This window comes from Phocoena sinus, chromosome 8 (genome assembly GCF_008692025.1).
Source record: "Phocoena sinus isolate mPhoSin1 chromosome 8, mPhoSin1.pri, whole genome shotgun sequence".
Classification (NCBI taxonomy): domain Eukaryota; kingdom Metazoa; phylum Chordata; class Mammalia; order Artiodactyla; family Phocoenidae; genus Phocoena; species Phocoena sinus.
Window position 1 is genome coordinate 60,359,379 of NC_045770.1, and position 18,124 is coordinate 60,377,502.

Sequence of the window (18,124 nt, forward strand, 5' to 3'; positions counted from 1 at the left end):
GCTTGCTGCAACTAGAGAAAAAGCCCTCGCACAGAAACGAAGACCCAAAACAGACAAAAATAAATAAATAAATAAATAAATAAATAAGAAAAAAAGTTAAAAAAGAACGTAAGTTACCAAACACTATCAGGGTCTATGGAAAGGACTTAGGAGCCAACATAAAAGGGTACCTTCTGGCCAAAGAGCAAACAACCTAGTGATCACAGAAAATATTAGCTGTAATGGATGGAAACACAGCAACAGGGGTGGGGTGGGGGGCAGGAGAGAAGATGGCTTAATTAAATGTTTCACATGAAGAACAAACACGTAAAAAACAAGGAACTAAATATGAAACATAAAAACCATGTCAGGCAAATGTGAAGAGGACTGGAATCAGAAATATCAAGGTGAGACAGGTACAAAGAACAGACACAAGAAGCCAAAGAACAGGAAAGTGTTGCACAATTTGTGAAGCAAAACTATGTGACTTTGAACACCAGGTTTATTTCAACAATGAAATATTTCATAAGTAAAAACAAGTGACAGATTCATGTATATTTCGCCATATTTACGTCACTGCCCTCACTTGCCTTATAGGAATATAGGGATATAGGAATAAGAGTTACTTGTTTGAACTTGTATTGAACTTGTTTCCCACAACCTTGCTACATTTACTTATTAGTTCAGAATTGACATACAGTAAACAGCACATATTAAGTTTTGACATGTGTATAAGTTTTGACGTGTATACGCCAGTGAAACCATCATCACAATCAAGAAAAACAACACAGCCATAAATACCCAGAAGTCTCCTCATACACCTTGTAATCTCTCCTTTCTATCCCTCCAAGACCTCTCCCTCATGCCCAGGCAACAACTTGCACTTTCCAGTATTTTCTATAAATGGGGCAGTGGGGGGAGAGACTATCTTGATAAATACAAGACAGAATACCATTCAGTCAAGTCATGTTTGAAACAAACATTGAAAAAAAAACTGGAAAATAAAATTACATCCGCTTGAAAAAATATATATGTGTATTTAAAACCAGAAACATAACAAAATACCCCCTCTGCCTGACAGTCTTCCCTATCCCTCAGAGAAGCTTTCCTTCATCATTCTGTTAGTCTCTCCTACAGTGGCAATCTCTACTTCTGTTACTTGTCTCACTTGTGATTATTTTGTCAACATCTCTCTTCCCCCATAGTTTGTGACAGAGGAATGTGTCTTGTTCACAGCAACTAAGCCCGTGTGCCACAACTACTGAGCCTGTGCTCTACAGCCTGCGAGTCACAACTATTGAGGCCCACATGCCTAGAGCCCATGCTCCACAAGAGAAGCCACTGCAATGAGAAGCCCGCGCACTGCAACGAAGAGTAGCCCCTGCTCGCCGCACCTAGAGAAAGCCCTTGCGCAGCAACAAAGACCCAACGCAGCCAAAAAAACAAAACCCCCCACAACACTGTAATCAACTATATTTCAATAAGTTATTTCAAACTTAAAAAAAAAGAATAAACACACATGCAAACGAACAAGCATATAACTTGAATAGAGAATCACCTAATACATCAAAGTAGCATTTAAATTCCCTTGGGACTGGTGCAGTTTGTTTAACAAATGATGCTGGCATAACTGGCAGAAAAAATAAATAAATAAAAGAACATGGGGAGTTCTGACAAGAGAAAAGATGGGTAAAATTTAAAATAAGGTGGCCAGAGTAGTATTCACCAATGTGACATTTGAGTAAAGAGCAAGAGAGTTAGCTATTAGGATTTATGGGGAGAAGTGTTTTAGGCAAAGAGAACAATTGGAGGAAAGATCCAAAGGCAATAGCATGCCTTTCTTGTCCTAACAGCAGCAAGGAGATTATGGTGGAGTAAACAGTGAAGACAGTAGTAGATGTGTTTACAGAGGTAATGGAACGTCAGATCTTATAGGGCCGCATATGCCATTGTAAGGAATTCAGCTTTTACTGGGTGAAGTATGAACCACAATTGAGTTTTGGACAGAAAGTGACGTGGTCTGACTTAAACTTCAAAGGAAACACTGTTAGCTTTATTCTGAACAGAATGCAAAGGAACAAAGGTAAAAGCAAAAAAGATCAGTTAGGAGAATATTGTAGTAATTCAGTCAAGAAATGATGGTGCCTTGGGTCAAGGTAATTAGTAGCAGTGAAGGTGGTAAGAATTGGTCAGATTCTGGATAACTTTTTTTTTTTTTTTTTTTTTCAGATTCTGGATAACTTTTAAAGGTAGAACAAAGATTTGCTGATGGCTTAGATATGGGATGTATGAAAAAAGTCAATGATGATTCCAAAATTTTTGGCCTGAGCAACTAGAGTGATAGAAATGCAATTATCTGCAACAGGAAACGCTTTGGGTGGAACAGCTTTAAGGTGGAAGATCAGTTCAGTTCTGGACATGTTAATTTTGAAATAAATGTCTATTAGACATGCAAGTGGAGATGTTGAGTAGGGCTGGATATTGGATATGAGTCTGGAGTTTGCGAGAGAGGTCCAGGCTGGAGATAAAAGTTTGAGAATTAGACTACAGATGATCAAAAAGTCTTGAATTGGGGCTTCCCTGGTGGCGCAGTGGTTGAGAGTCCGCCTGCCGATGCAGGGGACACGGGTTCGTGCCCCGGTCCGGGAAGATCCCACATGCCGCGGCCGGGCCCGTGAGCCATGGCCGCTGGGCCTGCGCGTCTGGAGCCTGTGCTCCGCAATGGGAGAGGCCACACAGTGAGAGGCGCGCGTACCGCAAAAAAAAAAAAGTCTTGAATTAAATTAAATCACTTTGGGAGTGAGTAAAGATAATGTGATCAAGAACTGAGCCTAGGGGCACTCCAATTTTAAGAGGCCAGGAAGAAGAGTAACCAGCAAGGGAGACAGAAGGAGCAACCAGTAAGGTAGGAACAAAACTAGAAAAGTCGGGGGTTCCTGGAAGCCACATTTCCAGGAAAGTAAATCAAGGAAAAGTGACAGGTAAACCGTGTACTTCCAATACATCAAGTAAAGACTGTTGAGAGCAACACCACAGAAGTAGAAGCCAGAAAGGGGATACCATATTAACAGCAAAACGTGTGCTTTCCCACTCCAATCCTCTCTATTTGTGTATCATATTTGTAGATCCTAAGACCTGGTGAAATTGCCCTGAAAGTTGTTGATCTAATGACTGGACTAAAAAGGGTGACTCTAAGCCCTTTTTATTTACTCTGTGCCGAACAATTTGCTAAATGCTGGGGACATAAACGTGAATAATACACAGTCCCTGCCTTCAAAATAATCCAGTGATGTTCTAAAGAAATGCATAAAATCGGACTTTCCATCTTTTCTGAAGCAGCTGTCCAACATACTTTTAAGAGAAAAAAAGGAATGATAATTTTTTACACTTTATAACATTCACAGACTAAGAACTATAAGAGATGAATTTCTACTTTTCCCCCAAAAGCTTTTAAAAAAAAAAAAGCTTTCCTTTCTCATTAGAAAAGTATTCGGTATTTTAAAAAAGCCTCTGTGTGTGTTTAGCAATGCATCTAGAAAAATAAACTTAGAAATGAAATGCCCTGAAATTACATCTCCAGAAGTTAACTACTGTTGACACTTTGGTATGTATTTTTCTTGTTTTTTTCCCCCATGTATATATATTAACACTCTAATAAGGAATGTTTGCATACTTTAAGTATAATTTTCAATGTTTACCAACAACTCTTCTACATACTTTCCTGAATTTATTTTCAATGTAATTAGTTATTATTTTATTATTTAATATCTATATGTGTAGGAATGAAAACAAATGTGTGTATACGTATATATATTTTTTCTTAACTAGTTTGGCCAATTTGAGTTGTAAGAAAACAGTGTCTTCTGCTTAAAACAATGTAAGCACTAGCACTAGCTTATCAAAAACAAAACCAAATAACACGATATAGGCAAAACTTGAAGGATGTTAACCAAAACATGTTAACTATGATTATCTCTGGGAGTGACTGAGTTATTTTTATTCTTCTTCATGATATTCTGCATTTATCACATTAAGAAAAAAATGTATATATAACATTCGTAGCACATTTAAGTAAACAGTTTTACACTTAGTTTATATTAATATTTTACATCTAATTTAACAGAAACTCACTTGGGCATGAATGCTCCGTTGGCTAAGGATGGTTCATCGTCATCTAGCCCATCGAAGAGGTGTGACTTGGCTGTGCCTGTTGTTTGTAAAGCCTTCGGTCGGACTCTGGTGGCAGGGCGGGGTGTCAGTTTATAATGCGTAGGTGTTGTGAGAGCCTTCTGGGCTGCTGGATTTGTCGGTTTCAATCTCTGAAAAACAAAAAAATCAAGGACAGTTCTAGTTTAACTCAAATATGATACTGGCCTTAAAAATCAGAAGACCAGAGTTCACACCTCATCTCTGCCATCACCTGCTAGATCCCTCTTGGAGTCTTGGCTCTCAGAACACAAGGATTTCCCACCCAACTTTGTATGTAAGAATGCTAATTAGCATTCTTACATACAAAGTAATGCTTTGTAACTGAATGCTAATGTAACTGTCTTTATTTCTCTATAATTGATTTTCATTCATCTCCCCAGCCCCCATTTCAATGGGTTTGTCTGACTTGTTTCAAAATGTAATTGAGATACTGCATCTGAAGTGCTTTGTAAATTGAAATGTACTAACATATTAATATACCTTGTGCATTTCTTTTCATCTTACAAAAGAGAATAGCCTGCAGTTGTTTTGCTTTCTAAAACAAAGATGACAATATTTACATTCAATTTTAAGAAAATACCAAAATAATTCTAAGCCTAATTATTTTTCAATTAAACCAAAAATCTTATCCTTCAAGAAAAACTGAGACACAGCCATAAATATTCAACTTTTATGCAATCTACATCACTTTGAAAAAATGGATAGATATTAGCCTTTATTTATCCACCATTTAATAAACGCTGATAATTACCATGAGTCAAACACTAAGAATAAAAATAATACATTGGGACTTCCCTGGTGGTGTAATGGTTAAGAATCCACCTGCCAATGCAGGGGACACGGGTTCGAGCCCTGGCCCAGGAAGATCCCACATGCCGCGGAGCAACTAAGCCCATGTGCCACAACTACTGAGCCTATGCTCTAGAGCCTGTGAGCCACAACGACTGAGCCCAAATGCCACAACTACTGAAGCCCATGTGCCTAGAGACCATGCTCCGCAACAAGAGAAGCCACTGCAATGAGAAGACTGTGCACCACAACGAAGAGTAGCCCCCACTCACTGCAACTAGAGAAAGCTGGTGTGCAGCAACGAAGAAAGAGAGGAAAGAGAGGAAAGAGAGGAAAGAGAGGAAAGAGAGGAAAGAAAGGAAAGAAAGGAAAGAAAGGAAAGAAAGGAAAGAAAAGAAAGAAAGAAAGGAAGGAAGGAAGGAAGGAAGGAAGGAAGGAAGGAAGGAAGGAAGAAAAAGAAAAGAAGGAAAGAAAAGAAAGAAAGAAAAGAAAAAGAAATTTAAAATAATAATACAAATACTCTCCCTGATTTTTGAGGGTATTAAAAGTTAGTGGAGGAGACATACAACTAAATTAATTAGTCTTCAGGTTAGTTTTTTTTTTTTTTTTTTTTTGCAGTACACGGGCCTCTCTCACTGTTGTGGCCTCTCCCGTTGCGGAGCAACAGGCTCCGGACGTGCAGGCCCAGCAGCCATGGCTCACGGACCCAGCTGCTCCACGGCATGTGGGATCTTCCCGGACCAGGGCACGAACCCGTGTCCCCTGCATCAGCAGGCGGACTCTCAACCACTGTGCCACCAGGGAAGCCCTTCAGGTTGGTTTTGATGGCACCTTTACTATGTCTCCATAGTATCTTTAGGATGTTATACATTTGTTTTTCTAAACAGTATACATGGGATTATATAACCACTTGAAACAACAATATCTAAAATATAAAACCTGTCAATTTATTCTTCTCTTCACAATGCAGACTGTTTACACTTCAGTAACAACAAACCTTCTCAAATCTCTTTTGTGATCTTTCACAATTCTGTGCCTTTGCTTGGAATGTCTTAACCTAGATCTACCAACTTCTACATATGTTCTCAAAAAGAGTTAAACCTTACCTCTTCTGAAAACCTTTATCAAACTCACCCAAGAATCTATGCTCTTCCCTCTGTGATATTTTTAAATATTTATTAACATGAAATTCACTAACATAAAATTCACCATTTTAATGCATTTAATTCAGTTGAGTTTTAGTATATTTACAAGGCTGTACAACCACCAACCACTAAATTCCAGAACATTTCCCTCATTCCAAAAAGAAATCCCGTGCCTCCCAATTCCTCTCTTTATCTCTCTCTCTTTTTTAACATTCATTTATTTTATTATTTATTTATTTGGCTGTGTCAGATCCTAGTTGTGGCATGTGGGACCTTTTTAGTTGCAGCATGTGGAATCTTTATTTACAGCATGTGGGATCTAGTTCCCTGACTGGGGATCAAACCTGGGCCCCCAGCACTAGGGAGTGTGGAGTCTTAGCCACTGGACCACCAGGGAAGTCCCCTCTATCTCTTGGCAAGCATGTACTTTCTATCTCTATGGATATGCCTATTCTACACATTTTATATAAATAGGATCATGTGGCCTTTGCGTTTGGCTTCTTTGACTTAGCATGTTTTCAAGATTCATCCATGTTGTAGCATGGATCATCACTTCATTCCTTTTTATGGCTGAATGATATTCCATTATAATAGACATATTGTGTTTATCCATTCATCAGTTGATGGGCTCATCTATTACTGCATATACTATACTAAAGCTGAGTAAATTTAACCATGTACAGGTCTGATCTTCCTCACTAGATAGCAAGCTCTTAGAGAATAAATTTTTGTTTACTTTTATTAGGTATCCTCAGTGCTGAACACAGTAACTAGTGAGACATAAATGGCTAAATAATAATTTCTGTATACTGAGCAACTTACTCTAATTCTCAACACTGAACAGAATTGCTATTCCCATTCTACAGATGAAACACATTTCAGAAAGGCAAAAGGAGATGCCCAATATCTCACAGACTGTAAGTGGTAAAAAAGGATTAAACCGACCAAAGACTACTTTTAATGCCACAACACAGTGGCACAAGATCATTTCTAGAGCCTAAGAGATTAAGACAAAGCTATGTAGAAATCAGGAGAAAAGAATTTTGATTTGCCGCTTAAGACATTATGATGTTAGAGAAATCAGCCTCTGTGAGCCTTAGTTTGCTCAACTATAAAATGAGTATAATATCTGCCTCATATCAGGGCTGTTGAAAAGTCTCAGCCTTCACTTCCAGTTCAACACTTATTTCACTGTCATGCTGCCTTCCAGATACAAAAATAATTTACCCCCTGGCCTAGTGAAAAGCGTAAATAATGCGTCTTAAAAGCTTAATTACACCTAAGTTTCTCCTACTCTGAGAACAGATTTTATACAAACATCCTAAACTTACCTCTTCTTTCTTCTTAGGGTCTGACATGGGATTCCGAAAGAGAGGAGAGTCTCCAAAAGGTGAGTATGTCAGACTATTGATGTGCTGTTGGAGAACAGCCTGCTGGGCAGCAGAAGCATTTGGATCTGTCAAAGCTTTTTAAAAAAAGAAAAGAAAAAGCAAGATGTCAGTCCAAGGACCCAGTGCCTTAAATCAAGAGAACTTGAGATTCTCTTCAAAATGTTCAGACTCACTCAGTGGCATTACTGGTTGAGAGCAAAGGAGCAAACTGTGAAGAAAATCAACAATCAAATAATCTAAAAGGTCGAAGATATGTGGAGCACTTCATAAGAGACAACACACATAAAATTTTACTTAGGTGTTCATTATTGCCAACAATCAAAGAAATGTAAACCTAAAAAACCGTGAAGAAATTTTATATCTACCTCATTATCTATCAATGGCATAGCTATATAAAAAGGGATCAGTCTGACTTCTAGAAACACTGCAAATTGGTTTAATGTCTAAAAGAAACAATATGACAGTACACAGAGCAAGTAATGTTTTTATATTTTTTAACCTAATTTTAATCATAAAAATCTAACCCAAGGACTTAATCAAACTAGAAGGAAAATAAAGACATATTTGTAAGTGTTCACTGAACGTTATCTGTAATGGTCAAGACTTGGAAACAACCTACGTCCAACATTAACAGTTGTAAAAATCATGATTCATCAACATGGTGGATTAAGTAGTTGTTAAAAATGACAATGTGGAAATAAAGTATCTTTGATTTAATTTAATAAGTAAAAAATTCCAGAATAAAAAATATTAAATATACTGAGAATATAGAGGAAGAGGGTAGCAAATGAAAATGGCTGTTAAGGCATCCTTATATTTACTATTTGCATTTGATATTCATATTACATTTAAGTAAAAATTGAAAGGAAAAAAAGATCACCCCATTTTCTTTCAAAGTGTAAGAACAGGGCTTCCCTGGTGGCGTAGTGGTTAAGAATCTGCCTGCCAATGCAAGGGACACGGGTTTGAGCCCTGGTCCAGGAAGATACCATATGCCACGGAGCAACTAAGCCCATGAGCCACAACTACTGAGCCTGCGCTCTAGAGCCCACAAGCCACAACTACTGAGTCTGTGTGCTGTGACTACTGAAGCCTGCGCGCCTAGAGTCCATGCTCTGCAACAAGAGAAGCCACCACAATGAGAACCCGTGCACAGCAAAGAAGAGTAGCCCCCGCTCGCTGCAACCAGAGAAAGACTGTGCACAGCAACGAAGACCCAACACAGCCAAAAAAATAAAGAAAGAAATAAAATAAAGAAATAGAGAAAAAAAAAAGTGCAAGAACAAACGTCATCAGACAGGAACAATGATCTACAATTGTACACAGTAAAAAGAAAACAGCAACAAAAAAATGTGCACTGTACCCTGACTGATGAAGAAACCTCTTCACAAGATAAATATTAAAAAAAAAAAAAAACTGGTAAAAAAATCATATCAGGGCTTCCCTGGTGGCACAGTGCTTGAGAGTTCGCCTGCCGATGCAGGGACATGGGTTCATGCCCCGGTCCGGGAAGATCCCGCATGCTGCAGAGCGGCTGGGATAATCCACAGAAAAGAAGTGCCACAAACAAAAAATTTTGAAAAATTTAATACAATGGAGCAGAGTAGGGGGTGGGGGAGTGGAGAGACAATAGCAGCATCAACAACAAACTCAAAACAGTTAAAATAAAATTAATGAAAAGGGGTAGATCCACTGTAGTCAAAGTAAGCATTCTTAACACTGGATGTATTCACTAAATACTAAAACACTGTATGTTGATATTTTAGGAGAGGGTACAAATTTGCTCAGGATTGTGAAACCCAGAGAAGATGTCAATTTAATGATCATATAGTAAAGCATCTGTATTCAGAAAGTTCCTAAATCCAATTTAAGACTACTGGTGAGAAAAAAATACAGAAAAGTAGCCACCCAATAACATAATGTTGTTCTGTGGACTATTCAATAAGACTAAAAAAACCCTGGATATTTTTAATGAACTCTGATATTCACTAGTCAGTTTGTTACCTGACAGCCAATTATACATTAAAAAAACACTGATCAGGGATTTCCCTGGTGGTCCAGTGGTAAAGAATCTGCCTTCTAATGCAGGGGATGCAGGTTCACTCCCTGGGCGGGAAACCAAGATCCCACATGCCGCAGGGCAACTAAGCCTGCGCACCACAACTACTGAGCTCGCGTGCCTCAACCAGAGAGCCTGCGTGCCGCAAACCACTGAGCCCACGCACCCTGGAGCCCACACACCACAACTAGAGAGAGAAAAACCCGCACGCCACAACTATAGAGAAGCCCCCACGCAGCAACTAAGACCCAACACAGCCAAATAAATAAATAAATTAAAAGAAAAACACTGACCAGCACTAGCTGATCCCACCATATAACAAGTATAGGTCACTCCTCCTGGGTATGCTCAAATAAAAACTTCCTCAACAAATTCAAACATACGTAATTAGGAAAGTGTGTGAGGATGTCTTTATTTCTGTATGTTTAAATATGAAATTTTCTCTGTTAACTGAATTATTTCAAATAAAATACAGAAAAGAGAGCTGATAAGTTAGCAAAAATAAGAGAATAAGCAAGCATAAGCGCTAGTTAAGCTATCATTTACTGGTGTTATATTCAGTTCTGGTCATAATAATCTGAAAACATACTGAAAAACCATATCATAACCAAATGATTAAAGAGATAGAAAAAAGGTATAAAAATCAAGTCTTCTGAGACCAGAAGAAACTGATACTTTATCTGAAAGAAAGGCAATAGGTTACCACAAGAAATTGTAGGAGACTGATTTTGCTTGGCTTTAGGAGATAGAAGTAGAACCACCGGGTGGAAATTCTATAAAGGCAGGTTTTGGTTTCTAACCAACCTGAACAAAACAATGGACTGGACTAACCTGTAAGAAAGCCACCATAGCCAAGGCTTTTAAGTAACGGACTCCCACAAGCTCTAAAGCACCTTATAACTAAGACCCTGTGATGCAAAGATGTACATTCTAAATCAATACAACTACATTTAAATGAGCAGAAACACTACTGTATATAACTGTAATATCAAATTCATGTCAGGAACTTTTTATTGGCTTTGGGAAAAGATGGATTATTAAAAACCATTCAAAAGCTATCTATGTAAATAGCAGGTTATGGTATTTATGCTACCTCCTACTAAAATCAAAACTAAGGAAAACAAATAAAATTTGAATATAATTTTATGATAAAACTGATTCTAATTTTCACAGAGAAATTAGAGTTCTAATTCACCTCTGCTAGCTCCAAAGACCTAATTTAAAGCTATGGATAAAACAAATTAAAATATCTACACAGCCCACAATGACAAAGAATAGGAAGGTAGTAAATGAACAGATGAGAAAATATAACAAATGCCTAGAAGAAAGAAGTGGACAAGCAGGAGAGAGTAAACCATACCTTGGAGTACACTCAAAGGGGATTACAGCCAAAAGGAGGGACTATCTGCCTGAAGCACAGAAAGCTGAGAGATTCAAGAAGACTAAATTTGATGAACTGAGACTGTAGAAGGAGAGAAGAACCAATGCAAAGCATATATACACAACAACTACTATACCCTGTCATCCTCCTAATCCCTGATGCTCAACAGATAAGTCAAAATATCAGAGAGAGTTCCTCTGATGAAATCAAGTTAACAAGGGGACCTGTATCATCCCAGAGCTAAGAATGTGATATTCTAACATTTAGAGGACCCTTGGCTAATAGCTGGTCCCTGGGCTACTTATCAAATGAAATCTACTGATGAAAATGCTCTACCCAGATACACAAGTTGCCAGTGAGATTTTTATTTTATTCTTAAATATGACTGTAAAGCATCACTGAGTATTAAAGAGTAGGATCAAAACAAAAATAAAACAAAAAAAACACAAAAATAATCCTGAAGATTTAAGGAACAGAAGAATGCTAAAAAAATTTTAATGCCAATTAAATTCAGTTTCAAGAAAAAAGCTGCATCTAAGAACTGGATGCTTAAAAAAAGGAACTTCCAGAGAATGAGAAAGACAATTTAAAAAAAATCCAAAAGGATGATTCAGAAGACAATTAAAAAAAAACTTCTAGAAAGTAGAAACATGGGTGAAAAAAATCAAATGTTAAGACAGAAAAGGTCTAGGAATTCCCTGGTGGTCCAGTGGTTAGGACTCGGCGCTCTCACTGCTGGGGCCCAGGTTCAATCCCTGGTCAGGGAACTAAGATGCTGCATGCCTCATGGCGTGGCCGAAAAAGAAAAAAGACAGAAAAGGTCTAAGCAAATCACCGAAATTTCAGAACAAAGGGACAATCCTAAATGGTTGTGAGCCTGGGGGGAACAAGTCTCAAGAATCAGAAAGGCATTAGACTTCTTATCAGAGATGGTTAATCCAAGAAGTATCATCAAAGTTCTGAGGGTGAATTATTTTTACACCAGAATTCCATAACATTAAAGTGTGTGGAACAAATGAAGATGTTTTCAGAACTGTAAGTTTACCTTTCATATCCATGTTACTTGAAGACACATTCCAGAAAATTTAGGAAATAGAGGAAAACCCTATATCCAGGACATAGCAGTCCCCACTGAGTAGACGTGAAGGGAATATACTAGAGCAATGCTGAAGGCCTAGGGAGTAATCAGAGTTCATACTGCTACAGGAGGACAGAGAGATCAAAGAATGAGGTATCCAGGATAAAAGAATTCTAATACTACCCTTAAGAATTTGGACTAATGTTAAGAAGGTGATATGGGCAGGTAATGTAATGCAAGGGAAAAAAATTAGAAGTTCCAGGACAAAGAAAAAGCTGTATGAGAAAAGATTACTTGGTTAAGTAGCAATATTTTCACAGTTATAATAAAATGCTATGCTCATTTGAAACTTTTATGCTTTCCCCAAAGAAAAAAAGACACTAATTATTAGGAGAGGTACTTTATCAACACAAAAATATAAAAAGGGCAAAGAAATGACAGAAAAAGAAGGGTAAGGAAGAGCACTATTAGCCTTACTTGACCAAGGGGACTCAAGAAGTACTATCTCCTAGTTGACAGAATAAGAAAAAGTATGTAAGGACATGGCTTAAATTTGCAAAGTATGTAAGGACATGGAAATTTGCATGGCTTCTCAAAATGTGAAACATGGATCATGATAGTACAGGAGATGAATTTAATGGTACAGAGACTCACTCCTTCCTTCTCTCCTTCCTTCCTTCCTTCCTTCCATCCATCCATCCATCCATCCATCTCAGTTACTCTATATCTGCCAGGTGACATCAGTTTTTTATTTTTGGTAAAACATAATTTTCTTTAAAAAAAAGATATTTAAGTTACAAAGTAAGTTAATTTTAAATAAGAAATAATAACAAAGGTGGCAGGCAGATATAACAAAAACTAGGAAGGGGTATTCAAACAAATGAAGTATGAAAAACACTTTAATAGATAAAACTAAACTTGTGGGGGACTTTCCTGGTGGCACAGTGGATAAGACTCTGTGCTCCCAATGCAGGGGGCCTGGGTTCGATCCCTGGTCAGGGAACTAGATCTCACATGCATGCTGCAACTAAGAGTTTGCATGCCACAACTAAGGAGCCAGCAAGCTGCAATTAAGGAGCCCATGAGCCGCAACTAAGACCTGGCACAACCAAATAAGTAATTAATTTTTTTAAAATGCCTCAAATCTAGCTACAACAACAACAAAAAAAACCCCTAACCTTAGGGAATTTAGTAAACAGATATATTGGGAGAAGTGAATAAAAAACAGAGCTGATAACTGAGCTAAATTCTCATCTACCATTAACAAGTTAAATATTGATATATGTAGACTTAAGCAAAACACAGCAATATAAGCACATCATTTAGAGATATAAACTTACTTACATGCCAGATGAATTAAAAGCTGTACAAAAGTGGTTTCTTTGGGGGAGTAAACCTAGGAGTGGGGAAGCGGGGAAGGCCAGGACCTATTATAAGTGCTTCTGCACTACATGATTATTTAAGGACCTATGTGTATATACCGCTTTGGTAGGGACGGGATAGGGTGGGGTGGAAAATCAAGTCAGCAAGTTAAGTATTAGCAAGAAATAAACTGAGTAAAGGCTTCTAAAGTGACTGACACTTACCTACTGGGGCCTGGGGGGCTCCAAAGCCCAAAGTGGCTGTCGTAGTATTAAATCCAGGGGCCCCAAAGGCTCCTGTACCAAGAGGCCCTCCGATCTTAGGTTGGTTGTTCCCAAATAAAGATGCTTGTCCAGCACCAAGAGCTATGGAGACAAGAGGAAAGAAAAAGCGCCACAGAAGATCCTTTGAATGTTACGCCAGAGGTGTTACTTAAAAACGTAATACATTTGGAAGCTTCATAATAACCACTCATTTCAACAAAAAATCTAATACAGTAAATGCTAACTATATGCCAAGAACTGTTGAGTACATCGTATATATCATAGGCAAAATACTTAACCTCTCTGTGCTTTAGCTTCCTCAACTATAACATGAGATAATAATACATAGCTTAGATATTTATCCTACGATTAAAATAAACACATATTAAGCATTGAAGAGGTCTGGTAGATACTAACATTCATTAAATATTAACTACTATCATCTCATTTAACCTTCACAAGCCTGAAGCAGGAACTATTGTCCCTATTTTACAGAAGAGAAAATGGAGGCTTTAATAATTAGCTCAATGTCACAAACGTAGTAAGTGGTGAAACCAGAGTTCACACCTCGATGCATCTGACAATACAACCAGGGCTCTTAATTGCTACTCTATAGTAAAACAGATTTCTAAAGAATTTCAAAATTGTCAATTCTCCTTAAATTTCAATATCTGCAAATCAAATACTCAATTGAACCAATTAAAACGTCACCTTTTTGACTAACATGCAGGTTATAGAAAACCAAATCCAATATATCTTCTTTGAAGAGCAAAAAGTAACACTTTCAAGTATACCATCTCATGAAAACTATTTCCGACAATTTTTTTTTTGTTTTATAAAAAGCTGAATGCCTTGTGATGAGGTTACTAAACAGATTCAAGTTTCAGCCTAAATCTGTGGATGGAATAAGAACTTATCTTCACCAGGGAGAAGGCCGCTGCAGAAACCTGTAATGTTTTAAAGCTTAATGAATCTTGCTTATGGACCGTGCTGTTGGCAATGATTTTTAAAGTGTAAAGTGGGAAGAATTTAGTTTTTTTAGGATAAGTTATTGGCATAAATTAAAAACATTTTTCCATCCCTCCCCCACCCCAAAGAAAAAGTTAATGGCAATTTGGAAGATCTGAAGTTCTTTTTTTTTTTTTTTTGTGGTATGCGGGCCTCTCACTGCTGTGGCCTCTCCCATTGCGGGGCACAGGCTCCGGATGTGCAGGCTCAGCGGCCATGGCTCACGGATCCAGCCGCTCCGCGGCATGTGAGATCTTCCCAGACCGGGGCACGAACCCGTGTGTCCCTTGCATTGGCAGGCAGACTCTCAACCACTGCACCACCAGGGAAGCCCTGAAGTTCTTTTTAACATACAAATGTTTCTTGACAGAGATATGGTTTACCAGGAAAATCACTTCAAACATATAATACTTGGAGGTCAAAAATATCGAATGGAAACTGTCTTGAGATTGCAACCCCCAAAAAAGGATAGGAAGTTTACACTCAGAGAATGCATACAATATAAATTAATGAGGATGACTCCTAAATGAACAAAGCATTCCTTAACTGTCCAACTCTCACTAATAATAATAACAATATAGCAATGGGATTATTTCACCTTAAAAAACCCAGCTTTGAAACAGGGAATAAGACTTCTTTTAAAGTTCCAACCCATTAGAAACTGGTGAAAATTCCAAGAAAAACTAAAATTATATTACTCCCTTTTTTTTTTTTTTGTGGTACGTGGGCCTCTCACTGTTGTGGCCTCTCCCGTTGCGGAGCACAGGCTCCGGATGCACAGGCTCAGTGGCCACGGCTCACGGGCCCAGCCGCTCTGCAGCATGCGGAATCCTCCCGGACCGGGGCACGAACCCGCATCCCCTGCATCGGCAGGCGGACTCTCAACCACTGCACCACCAGGGAAGCCCATATTACTTCCTTTTTGAAAAAATTTGTTTATTTATTTTTGGCTACATGGGTCTTCATTGCTGCGCATGGGCTTTCTCTAGTTGTGGCAAGTGGCGGCTACTCTTCGTTGCAGTGCGCGGGCTTCTCATTACAGTGTCTCCTCTTGTCGTGGAGCACAGGCTCTAGGCACGCGGGCTTCAGTAGTTGTGGCACGTGGGCTCTAGAGCACAGGCTCCATAGTTGTGGCGCACGGGCTTAGCTGCTCCGCGGCATGTGGGATCTTCCCAGACCAGGGCTCGAACCCATGTCCCCTGCGTTGGCAGGCGGATTCTTAACCACTGCACCCCCAGGGAAGTCCCTATATTACTCCCTTAAAGAACATGGTTTACAGTAAAAATTTCAGGATTCTTCTTTTTTCTCCCAGAGAACAAAACCTCCTTACCACCCCTAAACAAAAGGCTTAGATGAAACCTGAATATATAAAATGGATAAAAATTTCTGTTCTGGATGGTGTGTATTTGCATTAGCCCTGAAGGAAGAATCATGAAACAGTCTAAAAATCACTATATTTCAATAACCTACAAAATAATAAAAACATGTATTTTATCCAGATCAGTCTTATATTATGTACAAATGGCTTTTTATACTTAGTGAAAGGACTTACACAAGTTGAGGGACATTCTGATGTATAATAATGTCAATTTATGAATTGTGTTATATTTACAGGTAGTTGTAGGAGTCATAAGGAAGATATACTGGTGGCACCATGGTAACAGTGGTCCTAAAAACTCTAAGGATGCTCAAAGAATAAATAAAAATGGTTATACTTAGAGATTTTCTAATAAATGTTAGAATTTAATTTTATCTATGGTACCTATTAGCTTTGGGTAGGTTTTTCTGTGTATATCTTAGTGTAACAAACTTTACTAGATGTACCCTTAAACTTATGGCTTCATGGAAAACTTTAAGAACTAAAACTTCTTAGTATTGTTACTAAGTAACTACCAAGAAAATGGCATACTATTGATAGTGCTAATGACAGTTAATACCTGTGTGAAACAAGAAACTGATGCACCCATGATTTAATCATACACCAAAGGATAATATAAAACATTTTACACTAAGATTGGTCACTTAAATCTAGGTGTACAAAAAGTTTATGTATTTGTACACTTAAGGTTTCTACAGTCGACTACTCACGAAGTACCCAAAGGCCTATGTTACATGAAAATGTACTACTGTTGAGGTATGAGTTTGAATCTCTCTCATTCAAAACAAGAAGCTATCTACACAGGAATACCCACTTAGCTAATGACCCCCTAAAACACAGTCCAAAGCTACAATGTTATCCTAATTGTGATACCATGAAATGCAGAATTCATTAATGTGGGTATTTATATCTGATAGTCTCCAGACACATTCCTCTCAGAGCCAAAAGTCTGCTTTAGCAGACGTGACCACCAAAGAATTTCAATAGTGTATACTCAGTGATTCATAATTCTCGTTTCCCTACATGATCTATTGCTGCTAAGGTGGGGGTGTAAAATTCTTTATTAATTTTATTTGGCTTTTAGTTTATATGGGCAAAGCATGAATTAGGATTATATAACAGCAGTGAAAATGAGATTCCTCGTCTGTGAGGTACAACTGTTCAAGGAAAACCGAATATATTCAAATAAATAAAGAGGTTGAGGTATTACATTATTGTAGAACAGAAGACAACAGCATCAGGAAAAAAGTTATAGACGACTTTATAATCTTAGACTACAGAAATAAAGCGTTGCTAATCGTAATCTGCAAGACCCAGAAGCCAAAGAGGAGAGAATGACAACTTTGACCACATAAAAATAAAACTTGTACATTAAGATATCACAAACAAAATTAAATGATAAACAAAGACTTAGTGGAAATATCTGGTAACAGACATTAGAGCAGCATCTTATCCCAGCTTAGGTTTATGGTTCATAAGCTGTCTAGCATCAAACTACCTTGAAAAAGACCACACCAAAGTTAATTTTCCTTCTGGGATTAGAAGAGAACATGATGTCAGATGTTATATTCTGCTTAAGTTTAAGGATCACATTGTACAAAAAACTACAGCTTTTTAGTTTTTATTTCTTGCAAAATATATGTAGTAGAATTTGAGTAAGCTCAAAGGCTCAAGAAGTTTACCATACAACCCAAAAGAGTTAACATCCACAATATATAAAACGTTCTCAAAAATAAAGAAACAATGATCAACAATGATTATGAATAGAGAACTGAAAGATTCAAATGTCCAGTAAACGTACACAAGGGTATCCTTCACCGGTAATCAGTGAAGTGTAAATCAGAACATACCAACTTCCACTATCAGGCACACAAAGATGAAGAAGCCCAACAATATGGAAAGGGTATGAAAAAATGGGCACTTCTATAAAATATGAGCAAAAATGCAAACTGGCATTCTTTTTGGAAGGCAAATTAAAAATTGGCAAGACTGACCAAAATTCAAAATATGTGTATCTTCTGACATAACACATTAAGTACTGAAAATCCCAGGCACACCAGGACTATCAGAGGACATTTTGTA

General features: G+C 37.9%; 1 protein-coding gene and 1 non-coding gene across 11 annotated transcripts in view; one reads left to right on the forward strand and one right to left on the reverse strand.

Moving 5' to 3' along the window:
* The window catches only part of NUP98 (nucleoporin 98 and 96 precursor), a 101,034-nt gene that overhangs the window by 47,641 nt on the left and 35,269 nt on the right, over positions 1–18,124 (reverse strand). For 8 of the 10 annotated variants that reach the window (XM_032639463.1, XM_032639461.1, XM_032639465.1 and 5 more), the window contains 3 exons: positions 13,618–13,758; positions 7,454–7,587; positions 4,111–4,298 (listed from right to left, as the gene is read on the reverse strand). In XM_032639463.1, the coding sequence (XP_032495354.1) occupies positions 4,111–4,298; positions 7,454–7,587; positions 13,618–13,758 (463 nt within the window). The remainder of the gene's footprint in view (positions 1–4,110; positions 4,299–7,453; positions 7,588–13,617; positions 13,759–18,124) is intronic. The other 2 variants (XM_032639464.1, XM_032639466.1) reach the window with 1 other exon arrangement.
* On the forward strand, positions 11,649–11,720 carry TRNAE-CUC. The gene has a single exon. It is a non-coding gene; the product is annotated as a tRNA-Glu (tRNA).